Genomic DNA, 26,940 nt, shown 5'->3' on the forward strand with positions numbered 1-26,940 from the left:
AGGTTTTTGAACCATTTTGGTTTTATCTTTCTGATGTAACAAAGGTTCGGTACCAAACGAGAGTGGTAACCTTTCTCCTGTATTTTCTTTTCTAGAACCAGAAGTATGTTCTAGGTTTAGGATTTTATTATGAAGATCCTTTAGAGTTCCAAGAATTTCTTCTTGTTTCTTAAGGATTTCTTCAATTTGCCGAGGTATTTCATACAACTGATTGCTGTAATATTGTACCATCTTTTGAATTTTTCTAAGATCTCCGGAGAGTTTAAAGGAATCTGGGGTAATCTCTAAAAATTTAGAGTTAGAAATCATTTTTCTTTATCTCTTCAAATTTGAGAGCATTAGTCGCAACCTATTGTAAGTAATCTATTGTGAATAGATTAACTTGTTTATAGGATTTCGTATGAATAAAATCCTCTTGATTCAAACCTTCGTTTGAAGTCATCTTTTTTGTAAAATCTTCTCCTCAACAAAGAAAAGCATGAATTAACGAATAATATTATGTCTGAATAATTAACCTAAAGCTCTGATACCATTTTTTCGCATATTTCTTTATACTGCAAATGAGCACAAAATCTCCAGATTCAAGCATAAAACCTTTACAAGTTAAGCATAGAACCTATAGATTTCAAGCATAGATTAGCATAAATCCAGCACAAAAATTAAATATTAAAATATTCAAGTTTGGTGGTCCTAGGAATTATAGTAAAAAATATTTTGCCTAGAGAGTTCTAATAAAGTTAGGAAGGGTATTAGGGATTTTAGGACAATTCACTCTTAAAAATATTATATATTTTTAAATTTTAATAATATTTCAGTATATTACAAAACTATAGTGTTATAATTTCAAACGTTATTATATTACGCCGTTAGTAGAGGCAATTTGTGGGCAGCGGTAATTATTATATTATTATTAAAAACTAAATATAAGCAAACTCCAATCAAGGAAAAGAAGGGAACCCACAAAATTACAAAGTAAATAAGCTTAGCAAATGAATGAGGAGAAAAAGGCAAAAAAAACAAAGCACCTGCCGCTGCACCACACACCTCCTGCAGGGACCCTTTGCAGTACAGAATCACAACACAACGCACCAACACACACAGTGTGTGAGAGAATAAACTTTTATCACATCGCTTCTGTGTTTTTTCCCCCCCGCAATTCAAAAGATGGAAAAGAGGGTCTAAAAATACTCGAAAAAGAGAGGGGTTCAATACAGTAAAAGATGGTTGCTTTGAATAAAGTTTTATGGGTGACAGTGAGAGAGAAAAAGGAAAGATATAAAGAAACACAAGTGATTAGTACTAGTGTTCTAACATACTAAAATATATGGTCTTTTTTAAGTCAAGTTACAATTTTTTTCTCAGCTCTCTCTAATGTTTCTTGCTTCATGGTTTCTTGATACCATGTCTCGTATTCCCAGCAAATGCCTTGTTTTTCTCTGTTTTCTCGCGTGTTGCTTCATTACCGCACTTTCATTTGAAGCTCGCAATCCCGAAGGTATGTATGTAGACTCCAATACTGCAATGATATCAAAGGAATCTTGAAATGTAAAAAAAATAAATCAATCAATTTTAGCTTATTGAAACTGATTCTTTTGGATGTTGTTTTCTGGGTTTCAGTTGAAGCTTTGATTGGTCTAAAGGAAAGTTTGAATGATCCTCATGGAGTTCTGAGCAACTGGGATGAGGACTCTGTTGACCCTTGTAGCTGGTCTATGATCACTTGTAATTCTGATAATCTTGTCACTGCTTTGTGAGTGTTCTTGTTTTCTTGATTTTTAAATACTTTCGATTCACTACTCTGTAAAGCAAAAAAAGATACATTTGCCCACAACTGTCTTCTTGTCTAGAAATTTAAATGAATTTTGTGCAGGGGAGCTCCTAGCCAAGGTTTATCAGGTTCTTTGTCATGGCTGATAGCAAACCTCACAAACCTCAAACAAGTGTAAGCACTTTGATGAAACTTTTCACACGTGGTAATTCTTAATCGTCAATAAGCCTTTTGGTGTGGCTTGGTTCTGAAAATTTCATGTTTCTATATGCAGACTGTTGCAAAACAACAATATTTCTGGGCATATTCCAGAAGAATTGGGCCATCTTTTTAGTCTTGAAACATTGGATCTCTCTAGTAACAAGTTTTCTGGTCATATTCCAGAATCTTTGGGTTCGTTGAATCATCTCCAGTATCTGTGAGTGTAATTTTTCCCCTGTATTCTTTCTAGGATTTTCTATTTGGAATTATATGGTATACAATTTTTAGATAAATTTGATTGGGAGAATTGAGTTGAAGGCCATTCACTGTGCTCCTGCCTTTATACTTACCCGGGTTCTTTCTGTGAGGAAGAAGAAACGAAAATTTAATGGAACATTGATAAAATATAACACACAAATCCACACACAGAAATTGCTCATGTAATTTTGCATGCAAGTTAAAATATTTTTGAACATATAGTTAATTGTCTCTACTCACCCTGGTAGTTCACCCTTGACTTGCATCCTTTTCTATAACTTTAGTTGGTCTGCCTTATGGTCGTAATTTGTCTTGTAATGTATAGGAGGTTCAATAACAATTGCTTGAGTGGGGCTCTTCCTCTGGTTTTTGCCAGTCTACCCCAACTTACTTTCTTGTGAGTATGATCACTCTATCTTATTTAACTTCTACATTTTGTTTTGTTGTTTATCATGTTGCCTGATAGGTTATAGAATTATATCTAGTATTTGTTTCAACATGTGAATCATAGTAGGTTCTGAATTTGTTGAATTTATGTACAGGGATTTGTCCTACAACAATCTTAGTGGACCTGTGCCTACTTTTCATACCAAAACATTTAAGTATGGATTCTCTGCACAAAGCTGTACTATCGATGATATTGACTTTATTTTTTTCTAATTCAATAATGCATGAAAAAATAATTGTTTCTGTTTTGTCATTTTTTGTGTTGTGATGAAAATTTATGTTGCAGCATATTGGGTAACCCTTTAATTTGTGGGAGTCACTCCAGTGAAAAATGTTCTGGATCAATCTTGGCTAGTCCTCTTTCATTTACCATGGATCCATCATCTGGTAAATTATTAATCCTCTATGTATTCATGTCTTCACTCTAGAAACTTTTTTTTTTCTTTTTATCAATTGTAATTTCTTTTCCTTGCACAAATCCAGGCCGGTCGAGTTCCAGGAAACTATCAATTGCACTTGGAATGAGCCTTAGCTTTGTATTAATCTTAGTCGTTGCGTTAGGATTTCTCGCGTGGAAAAGAAACATGAAGAGGACTCAATCCATTTTAAACTTTGCAGGTATTTGATTTCACCCAAGTATACAAATATATTATTATGTTCACTCATGTTTCTTACATCTTATCAATATGATATGCCATTATTAGACGTTCAAGAAGAGGATATTACAAGTCTTGGAAATCTTAGATGCTTCACATTTAAGGAACTCCAGCACGCTACGGACAATTACAGTTCGAAGAACATTCTTGGCACCGGAGGATTTGGCAACGTTTATAGGGGAAAGTTGGCAGATGGGACGCTGGTGGCGGTGAAACGACTAAAAGATTTGACAGGAACCACTGGAGAATCACAATTTAGGACCGAATTAGAGATGATCAGCCTAGCTGTTCACCGGAATTTGCTTCGCATTATTGGATACTGTGCCACGCCGAATGAAAGACTTCTTGTGTATCCTTATATGTCTAATGGCAGTGTGGCGGCAAGGCTAAGAGGTGTTAACCTTTCCTTTTGATTTTTCAAATTACATTTCATCTTTTGCTATTGACTCTTCCAGCAATTTAGTAATTTTTAGAAAAAAAGGATAGAAGCAGAGAAGTTGCTAGGGAGCCTATTGAGCATTTCACAAGTAATTTGAAAGATATCACGGCTTCTGTCTGTTATAGACTATGTCACTACCCCTCGACTAAATCGTTATTAGGTAGAAAGCAATGCATAAATCATGTCATCAATGAACTTTTGGTGGACCTCAATATCAGCAGGGAGTGAAGTCACTTCCAACTTTAGGCCATGTGAGTTAGGAACAGGGCCCATTCAACTGCATTTGGTATGTTTCAAGATAACAAAGAATCTTTCTTGTTCTTTTTGTGCTTTTTTATGCAATTGAAACGTCAGCACTTAAGTATTTCCTATGAGAGTTACCCAAAAATCAAGACAATTCATCTGATGATTTTCTTGATGCCATTGGATTTTGGTATTACTGCCAAGTTATGACGTGATACTCCAAAATCCACAGGGCAGATTTCGAATTTTGATGGAAATTTGAGGATAGCAAATCCTGGAATTTCTTATACTCTATTCATAATGTTCTGTATAATATCAAATCTAATATTAGAAAGTTTATTGCCCTCAAACTTATAAAAACTGTGAAATGAACGGCTGAATTATCATGCTATGGCCCTAGAAAGGCTTGTGTTAATTTTTCTATGAGTGTGAAAATGTGGCTCCTTAGTTCTACGTACTTTATTTGAATTTGTGATCAAGAGCTTTTGCATAATAACTGCAGGGAAGCCGGCTCTCGATTGGAACACCAGAAAGAGAATCGCAATTGGTGCTGCAAGGGGCCTTCTCTATCTGCATGAGCAATGTGATCCAAAGATAATCCATAGGGACGTTAAGGCTGCCAATGTGCTGTTAGACGACTTCTTTGAGGCTGTTGTTGGTGACTTTGGCCTTGCAAAACTACTTGATCATGCTGAATCTCATGTAACCACAGCTGTTCGTGGTACTGTCGGTCATATTGCACCGGAATACCTCTCAACTGGTCAGTCCTCCGAGAAAACTGATGTCTTTGGATTCGGAATTCTCCTGTTAGAACTCATTACTGGAATGAGAGCACTTGAGTTTGGAAAATCGGCGAACCAAAAAGGAGCTGTACTCGAATGGGTATGTGCATCTTTAGCATCACATGTGCTAGTTCTAGCATTGCACAAACATGATAGGGTGGACTCTGTGGTTCATTTGCTGTGATGACATTAACAAACACCTATTTGCTTGTCCACTAATTGTCTTCAACACATCGTTTGAATGCAGGTTAAGCAGATACAGCGAGAGAAGAAAGTCGAGTTATTGGTGGACCGAGAATTGGGAATCAACTTCGACAGGATTGAGGTAGGGGAGATGTTGCAAGTGGCTCTACTCTGTACTCAAAACCTGCCAGCCCATCGTCCCAAAATGTCCGAGGTTGTCCGGATGCTCGAAGGTGATGGCCTAGCCGAAAAGTGGGCAGCCACACATAATTACGTCAATACTGCTACAAACTTTTCCCGCGAGAACAGGAAGTCACGATCAATGTCTGCCACCGGAAACGAGGACGTTGATCACGATCAGTCGAGCATTTTTGGTATGACAATTACCATGGATGATGACTATGATGGTCATTGCATGGAGCTTTCAGGTCCAAGGTGACCAAGGGATGGGAAAGTTGAGAGAATAAAATGAAAATAGATAAGTAAATTCTTGTTTCATTCATTTCCAGGAGAGAAAAATTAGTGTTGTGTTGGGAGATTGCTAGTTAAAATAGGCTCAAGCCTCCTATGCATTGTTATTTGGTATTTTCTTCGTCGAATGTACATAAGCCTTTTTGTGTGTGTTTCATCAGAGTACTATACCCTTGGTAAATATGTTCTTTAACTTTTTACTTTTTTCAATTCAGTTTGAATCTTTTACTCTTTTTTTCATGTTTACAAGTTCTAATTAGCAAATTGATGGGAATTGTTAATGACTTAACAATGTATTTGGTTCCATGGATTTCATGAAATTTGGTGGGATTTAGAATTTCAAATCCCATTTTTAGTGTTTGATATAATCAAACTTTAAAACGAGATTGGTATCAGGTAAAATTTGATATAACTAAATGAAATCAATAGTTTGTTGGACCGTTTACTAAAACTTCTTGTGCTTTTTGAAGGTAATCCATGTCATTCTTTTATGACATTTCTATTATGGGCTAGCTATTTTTGTAACATGATATTCCTGTTCTACATGGTTGAAAGATGCCTGTTTAAAATAGTTAATAAAATATTACCAAGGATTTGTATAGCAATTTGGATCAATCGAGAATAGATAAATAATAGTTGTTTTAATAGTTCATTATGAAGTCATGCTTGCATACATATATGAAGTTGGATGTAACAAAATGACGTCGGAGACGGTTGTTAGCGAGAATACAAGGATATAGTCCCTCAGTCTTATATCAATAGGCAAGTATGTTTTTGACTTTTTTTCACATAGATTAAAAAAAATGTTTGAGAAAGTAAATTTTAGAAAAAATTTTCTCATTCTACCCTTATTTAATGAAGATTTTAATATAATAAAATAATTGTTCAAATAATTAATGATATTGATTTATTAAGGATAAATTATTAAAAGAACAGGAGAGACATCATTAATATGAAATCTAGACTATATATTTGGGACGAAAAGAAAATGTAACTTAAATGAATAAGACTGAAAAAATAATTGTTATACGTCTATGCAGAGCAAAAAAACGTTGTTGTATGGGTGCCACATCTAGATTTGGATCTCCACGTGCGATTATATTACCTTTACATACGACTATGTTTCCTTAAATAATTTATAAAAGTTAATAAAGAACATGCTAACTGTGAGAACCCAGCTTTCAGCCTTCAAGCAAGCAATGAAGAGCCTTAACGGAAGGAAGGAAGGCAGATGTTTCAAATTCAAAATTGATGTGAGTAACAGTCAAGAATTGTAACAGCAAGAATAAAGAGGAATCATGGCTGTTAATGGGAATTATTGGCCATGAATGAGAGGCTTTTCAGTTAGATTTTCAGCCTATAAATAGTGGCCAAAGTCTGATTGAAGATCACACCCAAAAAACTCCAAATTCTCGAGCACCAAGCTGCTGTTTTTTTGGTTTTCTTGAGCTCCATTTTTGTTGCCCAGTGTGCTGCCATTTGTGGTTGATAGAGGCTGCAGAATCCTCTCCATATATCAGAATTCTTACATAGCTTGTGTCCTTCCTAAATTCGAAGACATCAGCAACCGTACGAAGCTCAAAAGCCTGCTCATTGTCGAGCACAAGTGATAAACAGAAATCTCGAAAAAAAAAGTCGGCATCGTTTCGATCATACTTTCTGTCCATTTTGGAAGAGGTTTCTGTCCATTTCAAGTGCAAGTTTCTGCCTGTTCCTGAAGCCTTCGAATCTACCCAAGTTCAAGTAATCATCTACTGCAACCAAATCCAAAAAGTTGCCCGAGTTCAAGCCAAGAAGCAGCGCCGAAGTCGAGCGAGGAGTTGCATTTTTCCAGAAAAGTTGAGCAGCTTAGTTCCCTTAAAACCGAACAGATTTCGTTGTGAATCTAGTTCAAGTTTTGCCGAAGTCGAGGCTCTCCAACAATCTTTACTCCTACACGATTTTCTTAGAAATCGAATACGGTAAGTGGACTTCTACCTTTTTTTTGTGTGATATAAGTTTCTACACTTATATTTATTTTTGCGTGTGAGTTAAGTTTTATAACATAAATACTTATACTTTTGAAAATTCGATCGGCATGATAATATTCGTTTCACTTTGATATATATTATTTGTTTGCTATTCGTGATATTATTTGAAGCATGTTAGAATTATTTGGAAATATTTGAGATGCACTGTTAAGAGTCGATTTAGAAATGGTTAAGGAATTTCCGACGATTTGATTTGATTTGATTTGATTTGATATGGCCCTGATGCGGTGGGTTATAATAATCATTCCTTTGGCCTCGCCCCTTAGAGGAGTAACGTATAGAGGACTGATTAGTAGAATCACGGAAAATGAGATAATTAACAGTGCAATATTTGCTTCGTATTTGTTCGAATTCAACATGCTTATTTTGTTTCGAGATTATGAAATATACATGAGTACATGTAAATATATTTTGGTGTTTATCGTGCTCGATCGGCCCCCACTTGCTGAGTGTTTCCCAAAACACTCACCCCCTTACTTTCCTCCCCAGATACTGAAGAAAATCTAGAAGAGGATGGACAATATGCATTCTGGGGTTGGTGATCAACTTGAAGTTTTATTAGAAGTTATTTTCTATTATTTTGTCGTTTTCGCTATTGTCGTATTTCCTATTTTGTAAAGACATATTTGATTATGTAAAAGACTGGTTGAAGGTTGTTCTCTATATTACGTGGCTTGTTATTTTTCAATTCGAAATGTTAAACAGCGCCGATGTCAACAAGGCCCGGTTTCGGGGCGTGACATTTTTGTGGTATCAAAGTCGTCAGGTTCATAATCCGGGTGGGAATTCCTTAGGAAAATTTTTAGACATTTTCTCATAGTAGGCCAAAAGGCCAATGTCGTTCCCTCCGAAACGATCTCACAAATCAAAGTCATTGCGAAATTATATTTCGCAATGAGGAAACTCTTATTTAGGCCGAACTCAATCGTTTAGGACTCCGAAATAGCATTTTTGCCGTTTTAGGAAAGATTTAGAATCCTTATAACTTTTCATAAAAAAACTCGAAATCTAATTCCGTCGATTGTGTCACAATCCTCACAATCGATACTGTCAGCTCAATTAAAAATCTCAAAATTTTTCATTTTTGGAAAATATTTCCGAAAAGTCCCATTTTCGTTTGTAATTATTGCAAACTGTTCATGTGTTGTGTAATTGCTGATTTCTAATATTTTGTTCTAAGCCTTGCCTTTCCATTTGTTTTCTTTCAGGAAATGGCGCCAAGTTTTCCTCGTACCCGTGCCCATTCCATCTTTCGCATGAAGCAACTGGTTATTGATAACCAGAAGCATAAGATTACTCGACTTTATGCTAAGGTTGTTCTTGCTAGGCGTGAGCAGCGAGAATGGGAGAAGAGGGCCAACAAATACCTCTATGAGTTAGAGCAAGTGAGGGGGAATAACATATACCTCCATAATGACATGGACCTTAATCATTTTCGTGAAGAAGCTCTGCGCAACCAAGTGATTAAGTCTGAAGAAGAGCATAACAAGACAAAAGGAAGAATGGAGGCAGATGAGATAGAGCATAAGCAGACGAAAGTCAGATTGGGTACAGCACAGGACACCATAGCAGAGCTATCTGGTGTTGTTAGCCACTTGACTAAACAAGTGGATCATGAGAAGCAGTTGGGGCAGCAGTCCTGCGCAGAACATGGGCAGCGTCATCAACAGATGCGAGATCGCATTCAGCAGCTGGAAGCTCAAATTCAGCAATTGCAGGGTACAGTGGCAAACTTGAATAATCATAATGCCATTCTACTACAGGCCGTAAATCAACTGCAAGAAGAGGATTCCGAGGAGGAACCCGAGGAGGATCCAGAGGAAGATCCGGAAGAGATAGAGGTGGAGGAAGAGCCCATCGAAGCTGTGGGGGATGGAGAAGTTATAGACTTAGATTAGTGTGGATGCATTAGTTTTTGGTTCAGCTTTGCTTCCTTGTCACTTATTTCCAATTCAGTTGTTGCTTTCAATTCCAAAACTATCAGTTGTTATTTCAATTCGGTTGTTATTTTGAAATTCAATGAATGGTCTTTTGTTTACCTATGTGTCCAACTTGTTAAGTTGTTTTTTTCTAATCCATAAATCTATCAGAATCTTAGAAACTTTTACGTATGTAGGACATGGACGAGAGACCAGTACGCAACAATCGTAACCCACGCTATAGAAACCACAACAACAACAATGAAGGAAACCCTCCGCCGCCACCACCACCACCGCAAGGGTTAGGCCTAAATCATGCTGACTTGGCGGCTATAGCGGCCATTGTTGCTAACACCCTTCAAGGGTTGGGAAACCCGCCTGTAAATGGCAATCCACCACCACAGGCAGTACCACTGGTGCATGGGGTAAAGTATCATTACGAGTCATTGAGAAAGAATCGAGCCCAAACCTTTAAAGGAGATCCAGATCCTGAGGTTGGTCAATATTGGCTCAAGAATATCGAGACTCAACTCTGCCTACTCGAGATCCCTGATGAGTTTAAGGTGGATGTAGTAACACCCTTCTTGGAAGAAAAAGCAGCCAAGTAGTGGGAGGCAGTTTCACCACCTATGATAGCAGCTGGTCCAATCACGTGGCAACAATTTAAGGATACGTTCTTGAAACAGTACTATCCAGCCGAAGTTAAACTGCAGAAATTGAGTGAATTTGAAAATTTCACCCAAGATCCGGATATGTCAGTGGTTGAATACACATCAAAATTCAACTTATTTGGGACATATGCTCCTACGATTATGGCGGATGATATTTTGAAGATGCACCATTACAAACGAGGGTTAAGCAGCCGTATTCAGACAGCGTTAGCAGTATACCAAGCCACAAGATTTGCTGATCTAATGGGAGCCGCGATTCGAGCTGAGACCGACATCAATCGAAGGGAAGATGAAAACAAGAATAAGAGGCCTCTCTCTGGCCAATATTCTCAAGGAAAGCAGTCATACAAGAAACCCAATCAGGCTAGTGGAGTAACCAAGAACACTTTTACCGGCTCCAACTATCAAGGAGCCAAGATGTGCCCTACCTGCAATACCCGTCATCCTGGAGAATGTTAGAAGAAGTCTGGAGCATGCTTTAATTGTGGGAAGCTTGGACACAGAATTGCTGACTGTCCTGAGCCATTGAAGAGAGGGACAGGATCAAATGTAGATGCTACATCCAACAAACCAAAGGATCACAAGGAGAATAAGCCTAACGCACGTGTGTTTGCCCTAACTCAAGAGGAGGCAAGAAAAGCTAACGATGTCGTGGCAGGTACCATTTTAATCAACCAATCTCCTGCTTATGTGTTGTTTGATTGTGGTGCTACGCATTCGTTTATATCAAAGAGGTTTGCTAAGAAGTTAGGACTTATTCCTGAAATACTTGTGGAACCTTTTAGGGTAGCAACTCCCACTAGTAAAGCAATTGAAACTCATAGGGTACACCGAGATTGCATAATTGGTATCAGTGAACACGTATTTCAAGCTGAACTGATTCAACTAAACATGGTAGAATTTGATGCCATTTTGGGGATGGATTGGCTAGCAAATAATCATGCATTAGTTGATTGTCGCATGAAGAATGTCAAACTGCGAACTTCAAACCTCGACGAAGTCATTTATCATGGTAAGACCAAGGAGCAGAAGTCTCTTTTATCTACTTCTCAAGCTTGGAAAGCTATGAAAAGTGGAGAAGAAGTATACGTAGCCGTAGTAGGTGAGGTAAAGGAAGAAGTTACGCTTGCACTAGAAGAGATTCCGGTTGTACAAGAGTTTCCGGATGTGTTTCATGAAGAACTCCCTGGAGTAATTCCTGACCGCGAGGTGGAATTTGAGATTAATCTAGTACCCGGTGCTGCACCTATCTCAAAAGCACCATATCGAATGGCCCTAGTGGAATTGAAAGAATTAAAAGAGCAAATGCAAGAATTGTTGGATAAAAAGCAAATACAACCAAGCGCATCTCCTTGGGGAGCCCCGGTTCTATTTGTGAAGAAGAAAGATGGGAGTATGAGGTTGTGTATCGACTATAGAGAACTCAATAAGATCACAATCAAGAACAATTACCCCCTTCCAAGAATTGATGATTTGTTTGACCAACTCAAAGGAGCTACAGTCTTTTCCAAGCTCGATCTAAGGTCAGGATATCACCAATTGAAAGTCAAGATAGAAGACGTTCCGAAAACAGCTTTTCGGAAAAAATATGGGCATTACGAATTCATGGTGATGCCTTTTGGGTTAACCAATGCACCAGCTGCGTTCATGGACCTCATGAATAGAGTATTCAAGCCATTTCTCGACAAGTTTGTGGTGGTGTTTATTGATGATATTCTTGTGTATTCATCAATTGAAGAAGACCACAAAGAGCATCTCAGGCTCACTCTCCAGACGCTTAGAGATAAAGAACTCTATGCCAAATTCAAGAAGTGTGAATTTTGGCTGAAGAGCGTCACATTCTTGGGCCATATAATATCCAAAGACGGAGTATCTGTGGATCCCAAGAAAATAAAGGCAGTTATGGATTGGCCTAGACCAAAAACGGTAACTGAAATTCGAAGCTTTCTAGGTTTGGCTGGTTACTATCGAAAATTTGTGGAAGGTTTTTCCTCGATAGCTATACCTCTCACCAAACTCACACAAAAGAACTCTAAGTTCAATTGGGATGAAACATGTGAAAAGAGCTTTGAAATTTTGAAGAAAAAGCTGGCATCTACACCAGTATTGACACTACCGACTGAAGGCAAGGATTTTACCATCTATAGTGATGCGTCAAAAGGAGGATTGGGATGCGTACTCATGCAAGATGGAAGGGTGATTGCTTATGCTTCAAGACAACTAAAACCGTATGAGCAAAATTACCCCACGCATGACCTCGAATTAGCCGCAGTAGTCTTTGCACTAAAGATTTGGAGACATTATCTTTACGGTGCAAAGTGTGAAATATTTACTGATCACCAAAGTCTCAAGTACTTGTTTACTCAAAAAGAGTTGAATATGAGACATAGAAGGTGGATTGAACTATTGAAGGATTATGACTTGACAATAAGCTACCATCCTGGAAAAGCAAACAAGGTAGCTGATGCTCTAAGTCGGAAGAACATGGGTAAGGTGATCTTAGCTTCACTCTCAGCACAACCATGTCTGCGAGAAACCGTCAAATTGAAACAGAACCAAGATCCTTCTTTAGCAAAACTCAGGGAGCAAGCAGGAGAAGGAAAGTCACCAAATCTTGAAATAGATCAAAACGGAGTTATGTGGATGAAAGGACGATTGTGTGTACCTGACATTGACAATATTCGTCAGGAGGTAATGTCGGAAGCACACAAATCAAAATTTTCAGTTCATCCCGGCAGTACCAAAATGTACAGGGATTTGAAAGGCAATTTTTGGTGGAATGGAATGAAAAAGGATGTTGCAGAGTTTGTTTCCAGGTGTCAGGTCTATCAGCATTTCAAAGCCGAACATCAACGACCTGGAGGATTACTGCAGCCCCTGGAAATTCCGGAATGGAAATGGGAGCACATTTCTATGGATTTTGTTGTTGGTTTACCCAAGTCAAGACAAAGTCATGACGGGATATGGGTAATTGTGGATAGACTAACAAAGACAGCGCACTTTCTACCGGTTCGCATGAATTATAACCTGGATAAGCTAGCTACCCTATATATGGACAATATCGTGAGATTACATGGGGTACCTGCTAGTATTTTGTCGGATAGGGATCCGAGATTTGTGTCCCGATTCTGGAAAAGTTTTCAAGAAGTAATGGGAACCAAGGTTACTCTCAGTACAGCCTACCATCCGCAAACTGATGGCCAAACAGAGAGAACAATTCAAACCTTGGAGGATATGTTGAGGGCTTGTGCCCTAGACTTTAGTGGTAACTGGAGTGAACACTTACCTTTAATCGAGTTCGCTTACAATAATAGTTACCATAGCAGTATTGGAATGACACCATACGAAGCCTTGTATGGGAGAAAGTGTCGTTCACCTTTGTATTGGGATGAAGTGGGAGAGAAAGCTATCACTGGACCTGACCTCGTCCAAACAACAGTAGAAAAAGTTTCTATCATCAAGGAAAGACTCAAAGCTGCTCAGGATCGACAAAAGAGCTGGGATGATATGAAGAGACGACCGTTGGAATTTGACATAGGAAAAAAGGCTTATGTTAAAGTTTCACCCATGAAAGGGGTGATTCGGTTCGGGAAAAACGGGAAGTTAAACCCGAGATATGTCGGACCATTTGAGATTTTGGACAAGGTGGGAACATTGGCATATAGACTGGCATTACCACCAGATATGTCAAGGATTCACAATGTTTTCCATGTATCTCAGCTCAGAAAGTATATTTCAGACTCGAGTCATGTCCTTAAAAGTGCACCCCTTATAATCGAAGGGAATCTAAATGAGGAACTTAAGTATGAAGAGGTTCCTATTCGCATTGTGGATACAAAAGACCAAGTGCTAAGGAGACGGATCATACCATACGTTAAAGTGCAATGGTCTAATCATTCTGAAGGGAAGCCACATAGGAACTCGAAGAGAATATATGGAAACAATATTCTTATCTTTTTTGAAAAGCAACTCGACTCAAGTTTCGAGGACGAAACTCTCAATAAGGAGGGTGGGATGTGAGAACCCAGCTTTCAGCCTTCAAGCAAGCAATGAAGAGCCTTAACGGAAGGAAGGAAGGCAGATGTTTCAAATTCAAAATTGATGTGAGTAACAGTCAAGAATTGTAACAGCAAGAATAAAGAGGAATCATGGCTGTTAATGGGAATTATTGGCCATGAATGAGAGGCTTTTCAGTTAGATTTTCAGCCTATAAATAGTGGCCAAAGTCTGAATGAAGATCACACCCAAAAAACTCCAAATTCTCGAGCACCAAGCTGCTGTTTTTTGGTTTTCTTGAGCTCCATTTTTGTTGCCCAGTGTGCTGCCATTTGTGGTTGATAGAGGCTGCAGAATCCTCTCCATATATCAGAATTCTTGTGTCCTTCCTAAATTCGAAGACATCAGCAACCGTACGAAGCTCAAAAGCCTGCTCATTGTCGAGCACAAGTGATAAACAGAAATCTCGAAAAAAAAAGTCGGCATCGTTTCGATCATACTTTCTATCCATTTTGGAAGAGGTTTCTGTCCATTTCAAGTGCAAGTTTCTGCCTGTTCCTGAAGCCTTCGAATCTACCCAAGTTCAAGTAATCATCTACTGCAACCAAATCCAAAAAGTTGCCCGAGTTCAAGCCAAGAAGCAGCGCCGAAGTCGAGCGAGGAGTTGCATTTTTCCAGAAAAGTTGAGCAGCTTAGTTCCCTTAAAACCGAACAGATTTCTTTGTGAATCTAGTTCAAGTTTTGCCGAAGTCGAGGCTCTCCAACAATCTTTACTCCTACACGATTTTCTTAGAAATCGAATACGGTAAGTGGGCTTCTACCTTTCTTTTGTGTGATATAAGTTTCTATACTTATATTTATTTTTGCGTGTGAGTTAAGTTTTATAACATAAATACTTATACTTTTGAAAATTCGATCGGCATGATAATATTCGTTTCACTTTGATATATATTATTTGTTGGCTATTCATGATATTATTTGAAGCATGTTAGAATTATTTGGAAATATTTGAGATGCACTGTTAAGAGTCGATTTAGAAATGGTTAAGGAATTTCCGACGATTTGATTTGATTTGATTTGATATGGCCCTGATGCGGTGGGTTATAATAACCGTTCCTTTGGCCTCGCCCCTTAGAGGAGTAACATATAGGGGACTGATCAGTAGAACCATGAAAAATTAGATAATTAACAGTGCAATATTTGCTTCGTATTTGTTTGAATTCAACATGCTTATTTTGTTTCGAGATTATGAAATATACATGAGTACATGTAAATATATTTTGGTGTTTATCGTGCTCGATCGGCCCCCACTTGCTGAGTGTTTTCCAAAACACTCACCCCCTTACTTTTCTCCTCAGATACCGAAGAAAATCTAGAAGAGGATGGACAATATGCATTCTGGGGTTGGTGATCAACTTGAAGTTTTATTAGAAGTTATTTTCTATTATTTTGTCGTTTCCGCTATTGTCGTATTTCCTATTTTGTAAAGACATATTTGATTATGTAAAAGACTGGTTGAAGGTTGTTCTCTATACTACGTGGCTTGTTGTTTTTCAATTCGAAATGTTAAACAACGCCGATGTCAACAAGGCCCGGTTTCGGGGCGTGACACTAACAATTTGAATTAATTATTTTTTAGAGCATGTATAAATACGAAATAGTTGTTATAAAACTTTGTCGTACTTTGATATCAAGTTATTAATACTTTTTGGAATTTCAAATTTGATTTTTTAGAGCATGTATAAATACGAAATAGTTGTTATAAAACTTTGTCGTACTTTGATATCAAGTTATTAATACTTTTTGGAATATCAAATTTGAAGAGAAATAAAATAAATTAATTTCTCTGAAAAGAAAATTGCAATAATAGTAATGAATTTCATAAGAAAATAATTGGCGCCCACGAGGCAACCCCGCCTTCCTCTTCGTTCATTCCTATAACAAACATTGTCTTCCAAGATCCGAACATTTCTCCATTGAAGCACTACTTTCTTCTCTGCAACTTTCAAACTCTATGCTAATGGTGTAATCCATTCCATTGATCTTTTCAAGTACAAAAAATTCTCCATCGCCAGCCCAATGAACCATTCTTCGCATCGCCTCATGCACACTGGCTTCATCAGCCTTCGCACATCTATAACCTGGTTAGTCTTGGCCACGCTTCTAATCTATTCCCTTTACTCCACAAAGCTCGTTTTGAATAGAAACGGAAGTCCCGCTTGTTCTTTATCGTCTCCCGTTGTGTATGACAAGAAAAGCGTGGAAAAGATTGTGGAAATTAACCATCCCTCACCTCCGCAAAATTGCTCTTCTAAACAAGATTCAAGTGATGTTGTTTCGCCCCCGTCGTACGAAAGAGACGAAATCCAGCTGAAAGATGTGGTTTTCTGTATCGCTGCTTCTGCGAATCTCTGGGAGCAGAGGAAAGAGTACATAAAGTTGTGGTGGAGGCCAGGGGAGACTAGAGGGGTCGTCTGGTTGGATGAGAAGGTGAGGATTAGACGAAATGAAAGGTTGCCGGATATTCGAATTTCAGGCGATACTTCCAATTACCAGTACACGAATACGCAGGGAAAGCGGTCGGCTTTGAGGATCTCGAGGGTGGTTTCGGAGACTTTGAGGTTGGGGATGAAAGATGTGAAGTGGTTTGTCATGGGAGATGATGACACAGTTTTCATGGTAGAAAATGTACTGAGAGTGATTTCAAAATATGATCATAATCAGTATTACTACATTGGTAGTTCATCAGAAAGCCATATTCAGAATATATTTTTCTCTTATGCTATGGCTTATGGTGGAGGGGGATTCGCCATTAGCTATCCTTTGGCTAAAGAGCTCGAAAAAATGCAAGATCGGTGTATTCAACGGTACCCGGGGTTGTATGGGAGTGATGATAGGATTCAAGCTTGTATGGCGGAATTGGGGGTGCCTCTAACCAAAGAAGCTGGTTTTCATCAAGTAAGATCTCTGACAACTTCGATCCTATGTTCAATTTTTTCGTGTATAAATATAGAAAACTTACCATGTATGTATGTTTTCTTGAAATGCAGTATGATGTGTATGGGAACCTATTAGGCCTTCTTGGAGCACACCCTGTAACTCCACTGGTATCACTTCACCATCTTGATGTGGTGGATCCTATATTCCCCGGCGTGAGTCAAGTTGAGGGCATCAAACGTCTATTCGAATCGGTAAAGCAGGATTCGGCCAGCATAATCCAACAATCCATCTGTTATAACAAGAGAAGGAACTGGTCCATCTCTGTTTCGTGGGGCTATGTGGTTCAAATCATCAGGGGCATCATCTCTCCTAGAGAGCTAGAAACGCCCGCGAGGACATTTCTGAACTGGTATAAACGAGCCGACTATACTGCATATGCATTCAACACTAGGCCTGTGGCTAGGCAGCCTTGCCAAAAGCCTTTCTTGTTCTACTTGAGCTCCGTCAAATATGATGAGAACAGGAAACAAATCATCGGGGTTTACTCACGGTATAAGGAGTCGCAGCCTTATTGCCGATGGAGAAATGATTCGCCTGAAAAACTCGAGTCTGTTGTCATCTTGAAAAGGCCAGACAGCGGCAGATGGAAGAGGGTAAGCTTGAAAGTTCTAATGAAGCCATATTTATAATGTTAACATGAACTTATCTTTGGATAATAAACCACGTTTTTCGCTCTGTTTCAGTCACCTAGGAGGGATTGTTGTAGAGTTTTGCCTTCAAGAAAGAACTCGGTTTTGTACCTATGGGTGGGTAACTGCAGACAAGGCGAGATTATCGAATTATAGTTCAGACAGAAGACTTACATTTTAAGGTGAAGTTTCACTCTTGGGAAGATAGAAAGTTGAAGTATTTCACAGCCAAAGGTAACCGCAGAGACTCTATCAAGCTTCCTTCAAAGATAAAAGCAGGTCACATATATAAAACCATCGCTGGATTTCTAGCTTTATCTGTAAATCTAACACAGTGGAACATTTTAATTGTATTTACCATCCAATATTACCTCAAGAAATTTTGTAAAATCAAAGTTACATCAGGGAATTTTTTTTTCCTGTTCTTTACTCATTCTGCTCATTAAGTTTGCCATGCACATGCATCAAAGAACTTGTGGCCAACTAAACATTGATCATAGATTCAAATAAAGGTACTTTAGAGTAGATTAATTGTTCTAGTAAAATAAAAACAAGTATAGATTAAACGTGTGGTTCTGGATAAAAACAGAAATTAAGGCATCTTAATAATTACTGTAAATAAATATCAAGAACATAGTAAGTATAGTGCTTAAAGTTCGAAGTATATATTAAACATGAGTTTCATGTCTGATGCAGAAAATGTAACGTTATTTCGATACAAAACTTGAGCCAAAATAGAATTTAGCAGCTCCAGGCGACCCAATACAATGGGTGCGGCCCTTTCTCCTCCCATTTAGCAATCAATCAAAAAACCTTACACAGCTCACATCCCACGCGAAACCAGTTCCAAAGTTTCACGTCAAAAAGGCTCTATCTTTTGTTTTTTCCGTCTCTTTCTTTTTATACCTCAACTTTCATTTACATTTGAGGAGCGAAAAACGTCAAACTTAGTTAGCCTGGTGTTTACGTTCCTCTTCTTTCTTGACTCTGCGCGAAGCAGGGCTCTTTCCGGGAGTTTGGACCGGATGGATGTTGGGATCGTATATCTGGGAAGCGAGGTAGTTCAATGCTATAACAATATCGGCTATGAGAGGACGCATATTAGGCTGTTCTTGGACGCACATTGCCGCGATTGCAAGAGCCTGGTATAAGCCTCTCACCGGATATTGACCTTCGAGTGCTGGATCAGCCATTTGATGAAATTTTTTGCGGTCCTTGAATAATGGTTTGGCCTGCAGAGAGACAAGAACGTACCCGTAAAAAGGTATTTTCATTTCTACAGGAAAGTGTTCCTTCACATACTATCAAGGGATTAAACATCACAGGACATAAAAATGATTTCTAATTGGACAAAATGTCGGGCCTATGGTAAAACTTCTCCTACGATTAGTTTTACCTACGATTTCTGATACTATTTGTTCTTAAGTCAAGAAATCAACACATTGTTCTCAGAAAGCTGATTGATCTTTTGACATCACCATAAAGATTAGGACAAGATGAAAATAAGCTACTTGAGATTGAATGAACCAGTTGCGGAGCATTGGATACCTAAAAGATTGGCTGGGTACTCTTCTTTTTGGAGCCATATAGGCTGGCATGAACTCGGAAAGGGGGCAAATCAGGAGTCATGAAACCATCTGATCTACGGCAATAAAAAAATAAATTCTAAAGAGAACATCAACATTTCATGTGCTCTACTGCTCAGTGATGATGTATGCGGTATAGTTATTATTCGTTTGATAGAAGATTACTACAGAGAAATCAACAAATGGTCTCCCTCTACTATCGAACCATGAGAACTTAAGTATGTAGAAGTAGAAATCAGAGGTACTGACCCATGAGACCAGATTTTGCTCTGAAGCACATCTTCTGTTGTCAATGGCCCTTCTGCCCGTAATGATCTCTAGAAGACAAACGCCAAAACTATAAATATCGGACTTGAATGTAAGTTGGCCAGTCATTGCATAATCAGGTGCACAGTATCCATACGTGCCCATCACTCTGGTCGAAACATGTGTCTGATCTCCAGAAGGGCCGACCTTGGCCAATCCAAAATCCGATAGTTTTGGATGATATCCATCCCCGAGCAAAATGTTGGAACACTTCAAATCACGATATATGATGGGTGGTTTCATCTTGTCATGCAAATATTCTAAGCCTTTTGCCGCGCCAGCTGCTATCTTCATTCTAGTGTTCCAATCTAGCTGTTTTACATTAGGGCGAAGGTCTGTGAAAGTAAATGTCATAAGTGAAATACAAGCCATAACCTATGTACGAAATTGACCCATGGCACGTGGCTGAGACATACCATGTAAATGGTCCTCCAAGGAACCGTGCGACATGTACTCATAGACTAATAGCCTCTGATCTCCTTCAGCGCAGTAACCAACTAACTTGACGAGATTAGGGTGGTCGGCCGTACCTAATGTTAGAACTTCTACAACGAATTCCCGAATCCCTTGGCATCCGTTTCGATCAAGTTGCTTGATTGCCACAATCTGCATAACACCACCAAACTATTCAGCTCCACAACCTGAAGCTTATACTAAGATCTTAGACCAAAAAATAAGTCAATAACAAATATATCGACTATGTCATAAGAAAGCTGGATAAACGAATAAACACCACAACTGACCTCATCAGTGTCCAAATGACCTTTATAAACTTTTCCAAACCCCCCCTCGCCAAGGAAATATTCATCTCTAAAATTCTGTGTAGCGGCTACTAGATCAGAAAATGTAAATTTCCTTGCTTTGACTTCTTTCGTCTCTCCATCACAAGAACTATTACTGGCATCAGACACCTCCACCGTGTGTTCTATGTCAGAATGATTTACAACCTTTGAATCCTCTTTCACAATTTTATCACGTGGACTAGATTTGCGGGCATCTAAAGAACATAAACCAAAAGGAAAAAGAACAGTATTATGTGAATGATGTCCAATCATAAACTACAAAAGGAAAAGATACATAAAGAAAAGAAGAATGAAAAATAAAGCTAAAGAATTAATTCCAACATGAAGTAGTAGTGGATGAACACAACCACCATACTATTATATTATATTATATTATAAATATAAAGGACAAAATTGTGGAAACAAACAAGAACAAATAGAAAATCGAACTTTCCCAAAGTATGCCTTGTAGTACGTCAAAAGCATCACCCTTTGCTCTGTTCCAACACAAAGTCACACAACAAACAAAATGATTCATGCCATTGATGATGCAATAAACACAAACTCTCCAAAAGAATTTTATATCTTAAAATAAACATATGAATCTAAACACATAGAGGAGGCTGCATTACTCAATCGCCCCTCAATCTGAAAATAACTCGGAAATCAGAGAGTAATTTTTTTTTTAATAAGATAAGATAAGACAATTTTCACTCTCCTCCCAACAAAAGATTCAATTTTTAGCTTTTCTTTTTCCTGAGATTGGGCGGTATATATGGTTTAATAGCATAGATTGCGTATCCCATCAGCAATATTTCTGGCTTGGCCCAAAAATGCAACAAAATTCAACCTATTTCCAAAACCCTTGAAGGATCGATCAACAAAAATTCATGACATTAAACTAAAGAAACAAGAAATATAGAAACCTCACCCACCAGCCAGAAGTACACTTAAATATGAATTCATTAAAAAGGACCTTCTTCCTTACGCGTAAAATCATAAATTCATTCCAAAGACAGATGAAGAACACGCGCATGCAATTCAATAGCATTGAACGGCTGCCGTAGAATGACAGAGGTAGACATGCAAACCAAGAAAAAGTAAATTGCACTGCCCACAAATAACAATGGAACGAAGAAAACCAAACCCTTCACCGATCCATAACCCAAAAGGGAACGAAACAAAGATTTCTCAAAAACCCACGTAGAAAACCCCAGAAGTTCTCAAAGAAAAGTTTTTGATTTTTTTTTCAAAAAAAAAAAAAGAAAACTTTATGCAAATCCCACGATTAAAAGATATGATTCAAAAAATCGGGATTTCATTCCATATATTTATTTGATCACGTGTACCTTGCGGCTGCTGCGAATGATCAGTCTTTCGATACCGATCATTGTTAATGTTGTTCTTGTTCTTTCTTTCCATTCTCCGGTCCATCGATGATTCTCCGGAGCAAAGGAAACACCCCATGTCTTCCCCTCCTTTCGCCCAAAAATATAAATATAAATATAAATCAATAAAAATTATATATTTCGTGTATATATTTCTTGCTCTCTCAGCTGTAGATGAAACAGAAGAGATTATAGAGAATGGGAAGAGAGAATTTGAAAAGGCAACAGGTTTTAGGTGGAGAAACAGAGAGAGAAGTGATGGTTTATATTAATATCGATCTCTATATATATGTATATATTAAATAAGCAATTCTTTTTCTTACACTTATCGGTGATGTTTTCTGGTGCATCTGGTGAAGGGTGTCTCGAGTACACCATCCACTCCACAACCGCCACGTCATAAATCGGGAGATTTTGCAATATGTTCAAATTATTTTTGTCATTTCTATCACAATTAATTAAATTTTATTTAATAATCTAATAATATTGGTTATTATATTTTAATATAGATTTAATTCGAAACAATTTTGTCGATATATATATGTTATGTTAAGAAATTTATAGAAGGGTTTATGTAAAAATGTTCAATGATTAATAAAAAAAATATTTATTTTTAAAATTTATGATGTTTTTTTAATAAATTTTGATTTTTTATATTAAAGATAATGTAATATTTTTGTGAACACGCCATAAATAATAATAATAAAATAAATAAATAGTCTTGTACACATGTGATAATATTTTATTTATTAAGTAATTTGTGTACTAGAAATTCAATAATTAATTGGAATAATTATTTATATAATATTATATATATATATATAGTTATGGTATTTTGTAATATTTTCTAGATCGGAGATACCATCATTTTTTTATCATCATACTATAATATGTACGCACCTTGTCTATTATGATATATATATATAGTGTATTTGCATTATTTGAGAATTGGATCAAGTTAATTCAAAATGATAAAGTTAATTTAAATTTATCAGTTTTGATTTACAATTTTTGTATGTGAAGAAACACATCAACTGCATATCTAATAAATGAGTATCCATATTTACATAGATGATCACAACATGTGTGCAATGTATCAAACTTTTATAATATAAATATATATATAGCATATAAATAATAAAATAAGACTTCAAATTAGATTTTTCAAATAACTGATCGAGAAAAAAGTAATCATCTAGGATAATTTTTATTAATTCTAAAATTTATGATGTTCGATAATATAGATATATATATATATATCAAAAACTAGATTTTTTAGGCGAGTAATACTCTTGTGAGATGGTCTCATCCGTGAGACGGGTCAATTCTATCCATATTTATAATAATAATTAATATTTTTGAGATAAATTGTAATAATTTTTAATGGATAATCCATATAAAAGATTCGTCTCATAAATATGATCCTTAAGACCATCTCATAAAATTTTTTGCCTTCTTAAGCCAAGGGTAATTTTAAACTTATTGTTTTTATATATGGAAAAAAAAATCCCTCCCACCGATCGTAATTATATTTTAAAAATACTTTTAAATAAAATTAGAAAAAGGTGAGCGACACGTTTCCGCTGGAGAGTAAATTCGGATTAATTTGGTGGGGGCCCACATAGCGTAGCCTACGAACATATATACGTTGACTTTTCAAATTGGCAAATTAAATCCTTACACGTGTCATAAATTATGTGAATTGGGTAATTACTGCGGAGTTAATTTTTGACCTAACATCGGACCAAGAACTTGTTCTAGTTTGGAAATCCATTGCCTATATTTGTTTATTTATAGTAATATATTAATTATTAAGTATATAATAAACATTCTTGTAACTCAAGATTTTCAGTTTTTAATATTACTGTTATTTTTTTAAAAAAAATTATATAATAAACATTTATTTAACAAATTTTATAGAGATATTTTTCATTTTTTTAATAATTTTTTTGGTCTCTCGGGAGTCATGAGTTCTAATTTATTTTCAAGAGATCGTGTACTTCTATAACTTGTGAGTAGATATTTCTAGAAAGATAATAAATGAAAATAACATCTTCCTATATTTGTTCTTTATTAATATCAATTATTACTTCGTTTATTATTATTATTTTGGAGTTGATTGTTTTATTATCACTAACATATGATCAAAGTAGATATCTTTTTTTTGGTCTAGTGATCTATTTGAAGATTTTTATGTGAATATTATTGGTAATTACTATAATTTTCAACAAAAATTTTATACATACTAGTAAATATATGTACACGATGTGTGCACATACATTAAATTTTTATCCAAAATATATTATGCATAACATTATATGAAATATATTAAGATTTGAGTAATTTATATTTAACGTTATGGTTTTTTTATTATTTTATTAGTATTTTGTTATTTTAAAAAAATTATGGTAGTTATGGGATAAGGGTATTTTTGGAGACAAAAATTGATATGATATAATTTACCAAAAGTAGTTACTATATATGTCTCAAACTTAATAATATAGAAGAGATGTATATTTGACTATATTTTTAGAAACTTCCCATTCAATAACTAGTTTATTATTTTATATTTTGATACACTTAGAAATTGGTTTTATTCGTTCAAAAAATATTAATATCGATTAATTTTAAAAATAAATAGTTTTTATGTTTTCATCAAATAGTAAAAAAAAAAAATTTACCGGACAGAAACATTTATATTTATTTGTTTAAGCGGAAAAGAAAAAAATGTCTCAATGAAACTTTCATTATAGCAGTGGATCGAGTACCAAAATAATCATATTAAATAGTTTTTTTTTTCAAAAAAATAATAAATAAATAAAATTTTCACATATTATATTAAATCTAAAACGTTTTTTCTATTATTGCATGATACCGTGTTAAATAAACATTTTTAATATATTGGTTTGACTTCTAACTCTTATATTGCTAATGCGCCACCACTCATGCGAAGTCACTTTAATTTACACACTCTTTTTTCGCCATAATTTTTCCCGAAATTTCAAGAAGATATTTCTCCAAAATGTATTTAATATTGAAGGGTTTTTTAAAATTATAACATGCTTTAATTATAATTAACAAAATCATATGGTTGTCTTCAAAAAATAAAATAAAATCATATGGTTTAAAAATATTCCGTAAAGGAAAATATAATCTCAAATGTAACCTAAAAAAAACATATACTAGGTCTGAAAATCGACCAATCCCAAGAAAAAATCGGCTTTGTAACCATTGGATACTCACAATCTCACATTGTACCCAAAGTAACAATGTTGAACGCGTGTGATTAGATTAATTAATAATGTGTATCATAGATTACTATCAAAGTATCAAAACTAAATATATTGTTTAATCATTAGTCAGACAACTTTTTAAGGAGCTAATATCATATTATAAATATAATTATCATCAAATCTCAGCAGACAAAGAGAAGATGATCGCGAACTCAAATATAATAATACAAACTTTTGTTTTAATTAGTATAATTATGGATTAATCATCACCTAATTAGTTAAAAATTAGAGGACACGTGTATGGGTGGCCTATTATCCCAAATCATATTCTGAATGCAGTCGTGGAGAATAAGTTTTAATGAAAAGGACTAATTTGGATTTTGCAATAAAAATATGATTATAAAATAGAAATTTATTCATTAAAGAAAGTATGCAACGGCAAATATATTGTGAGAAAGATGTTTGAAAATTAAATGATCTCAAACTACAAAAAAGTAAGGACACACGGCTTACCTATTTATATCCAACCAAAGAGTCTTTCCAACGATGATTTTGAATCATATCCATCACCTAAATATTGAAATCGGAATCGGAATCGGAATCGGAATCATCGGAATCGGAATCGTCTTTTTCAAATTGATCATGAACTTAAAATCGAGTCGATATCCTTAAGCCATAAACAAAAATTAATTTTCGGTTATGATTTCGAATTGGAATCGGAACCAAGAGATATCGAAGCTGAATTCGAAGATGTAATTAATCTTAATTTAGGATCTCATATTTGTAGATGATCTGAGTTATAGAGACTAAATATAATCCCTACATGTTTTTTATATTAAAATTAAACGTTCATAATATTTTTTAATTTAATCGCAAACATTTTTTTTCACAAAAAAAAAAAAAATAATAATGTCATTTCAACTTTCTTGAGGGGAAATGTCAACAATAAAAATCACATGAGCGAATAATTAAGATATCGGAAAATCAGGTCAAAATAGCTCATTTAGACAAGAACCAAAGGTATCACGATACCGTAGACAAGAAATATTTATTTATTTATTTTAGATTTTACAATGCAATCAACCAATCCTTAAAGATTATTATATTCGAATTTTAAATCTATGGATTTTCAAACGTATTTTTTGTTATTTAAAAGTGTAATATCATAAACTTTAAATCTATTCTTCACATGTTTATATAGTCATGTTAATTATAATAGATTTCAAGTTTATCTAACAATGATATCATTTGAAATTCATTATACTTTGTATTACTAATGTGTAAATAAATAAGTTGTGGATTTAATATTTGATTTGTTGTTCATTGTATGAAATTATAATCGAAATCCATGAATTTTAAATCCATCAATCCAAACGCAAACATAAGATAAACGAAATATGGTATTTGGGTTTAGCTAAAAAAAGAAAAAAGAAATAGTACGCCCTTTTTATGTATAAGATATATAATATTTTTCACCTGAAACTAAACTTAGATTTTGGAAATTAGTATAATGGAGTATGTAGGAAATCATGTTATGTCAAGATAAAATAAAATAAAAAAATTATTCAAATAGTATAAACACAAATTCAAAATTTTATAAATTATTAGAAACGCTCAATTTCCAATTGAATAATAATAATAATAATAATAATAATAATAATAATAATAATAATAATAATAATAATAATAATAATAATAATAATAATAATAATAATAGTAGTAGTAGTAGTAGTAGTAGTAGTAGTTTGAATTATGATTTTGAAAATTAGTTGAGTCGAATAGTTTGTTGAACTTTTGAAGATTTCTAGCTTGCGTTTAGAATTTGTATCGATATGAATTTGTGGGTATTTGTTTATATGAGGGGAGTATATATAAAATTGTGCTTATAATGACAATCCAACAAATAGACGCGTAAAATGTCCGTAGATTAAGTTGTAATAAACATGCATTAA

At 35.6% G+C, this 26,940-nt stretch overlaps 3 protein-coding genes across 3 annotated transcripts; 2 read left to right on the plus strand and 1 right to left on the minus strand.

Moving 5' to 3' along the window:
- The first annotated feature begins 1,186 nt into the window (after positions 1 to 1,186).
- Positions 1,187 to 5,688, plus strand: LOC140892735 (probable LRR receptor-like serine/threonine-protein kinase At2g23950). Its single transcript, XM_073301708.1, has 11 exons — positions 1,187 to 1,495; positions 1,618 to 1,750; positions 1,871 to 1,942; positions 2,043 to 2,186; positions 2,553 to 2,624; positions 2,770 to 2,829; positions 2,961 to 3,061; positions 3,158 to 3,292; positions 3,379 to 3,723; positions 4,515 to 4,894; positions 5,042 to 5,688. The coding sequence occupies exons 1-11, from the start codon at positions 1,372 to 1,374 to the stop codon at positions 5,414 to 5,416; spliced, it is 1,941 nt and encodes a 646-aa protein (XP_073157809.1). The 5' UTR covers positions 1,187 to 1,371; the 3' UTR covers positions 5,417 to 5,688.
- A 10,449-nt stretch (positions 5,689 to 16,137) lies between these two features.
- On the plus strand, positions 16,138 to 18,094 carry LOC140893097 (uncharacterized). The gene is made up of 3 exons (XM_073302165.1): positions 16,138 to 17,022; positions 17,115 to 17,657; positions 17,748 to 18,094. The coding sequence occupies exons 1-3, from the start codon at positions 16,144 to 16,146 to the stop codon at positions 17,847 to 17,849; spliced, it is 1,524 nt and encodes a 507-aa protein (XP_073158266.1). The 5' UTR covers positions 16,138 to 16,143; the 3' UTR covers positions 17,850 to 18,094.
- Positions 18,095 to 18,295: 201 nt separating this feature from the next.
- On the minus strand, positions 18,296 to 21,995 carry LOC140893528 (probable serine/threonine-protein kinase PBL7). Its single transcript, XM_073302615.1, has 5 exons — positions 21,717 to 21,995; positions 20,329 to 20,582; positions 20,002 to 20,191; positions 19,529 to 19,920; positions 18,296 to 18,925 (listed from the first exon to the last, which is right to left on the minus strand). Exons 1-5 carry the CDS (start codon positions 21,832 to 21,834, stop codon positions 18,641 to 18,643), a joined length of 1,239 nt encoding a protein of 412 aa, XP_073158716.1. The 5' UTR covers positions 21,835 to 21,995; the 3' UTR covers positions 18,296 to 18,640.
- Between the last annotated feature and the right edge of the window lie 4,945 nt (positions 21,996 to 26,940).

This window comes from Henckelia pumila, chromosome 3, assembly GCF_033568475.1.
Source record: "Henckelia pumila isolate YLH828 chromosome 3, ASM3356847v2, whole genome shotgun sequence".
Lineage (NCBI taxonomy): Eukaryota > Viridiplantae > Streptophyta > Magnoliopsida > Lamiales > Gesneriaceae > Henckelia > Henckelia pumila.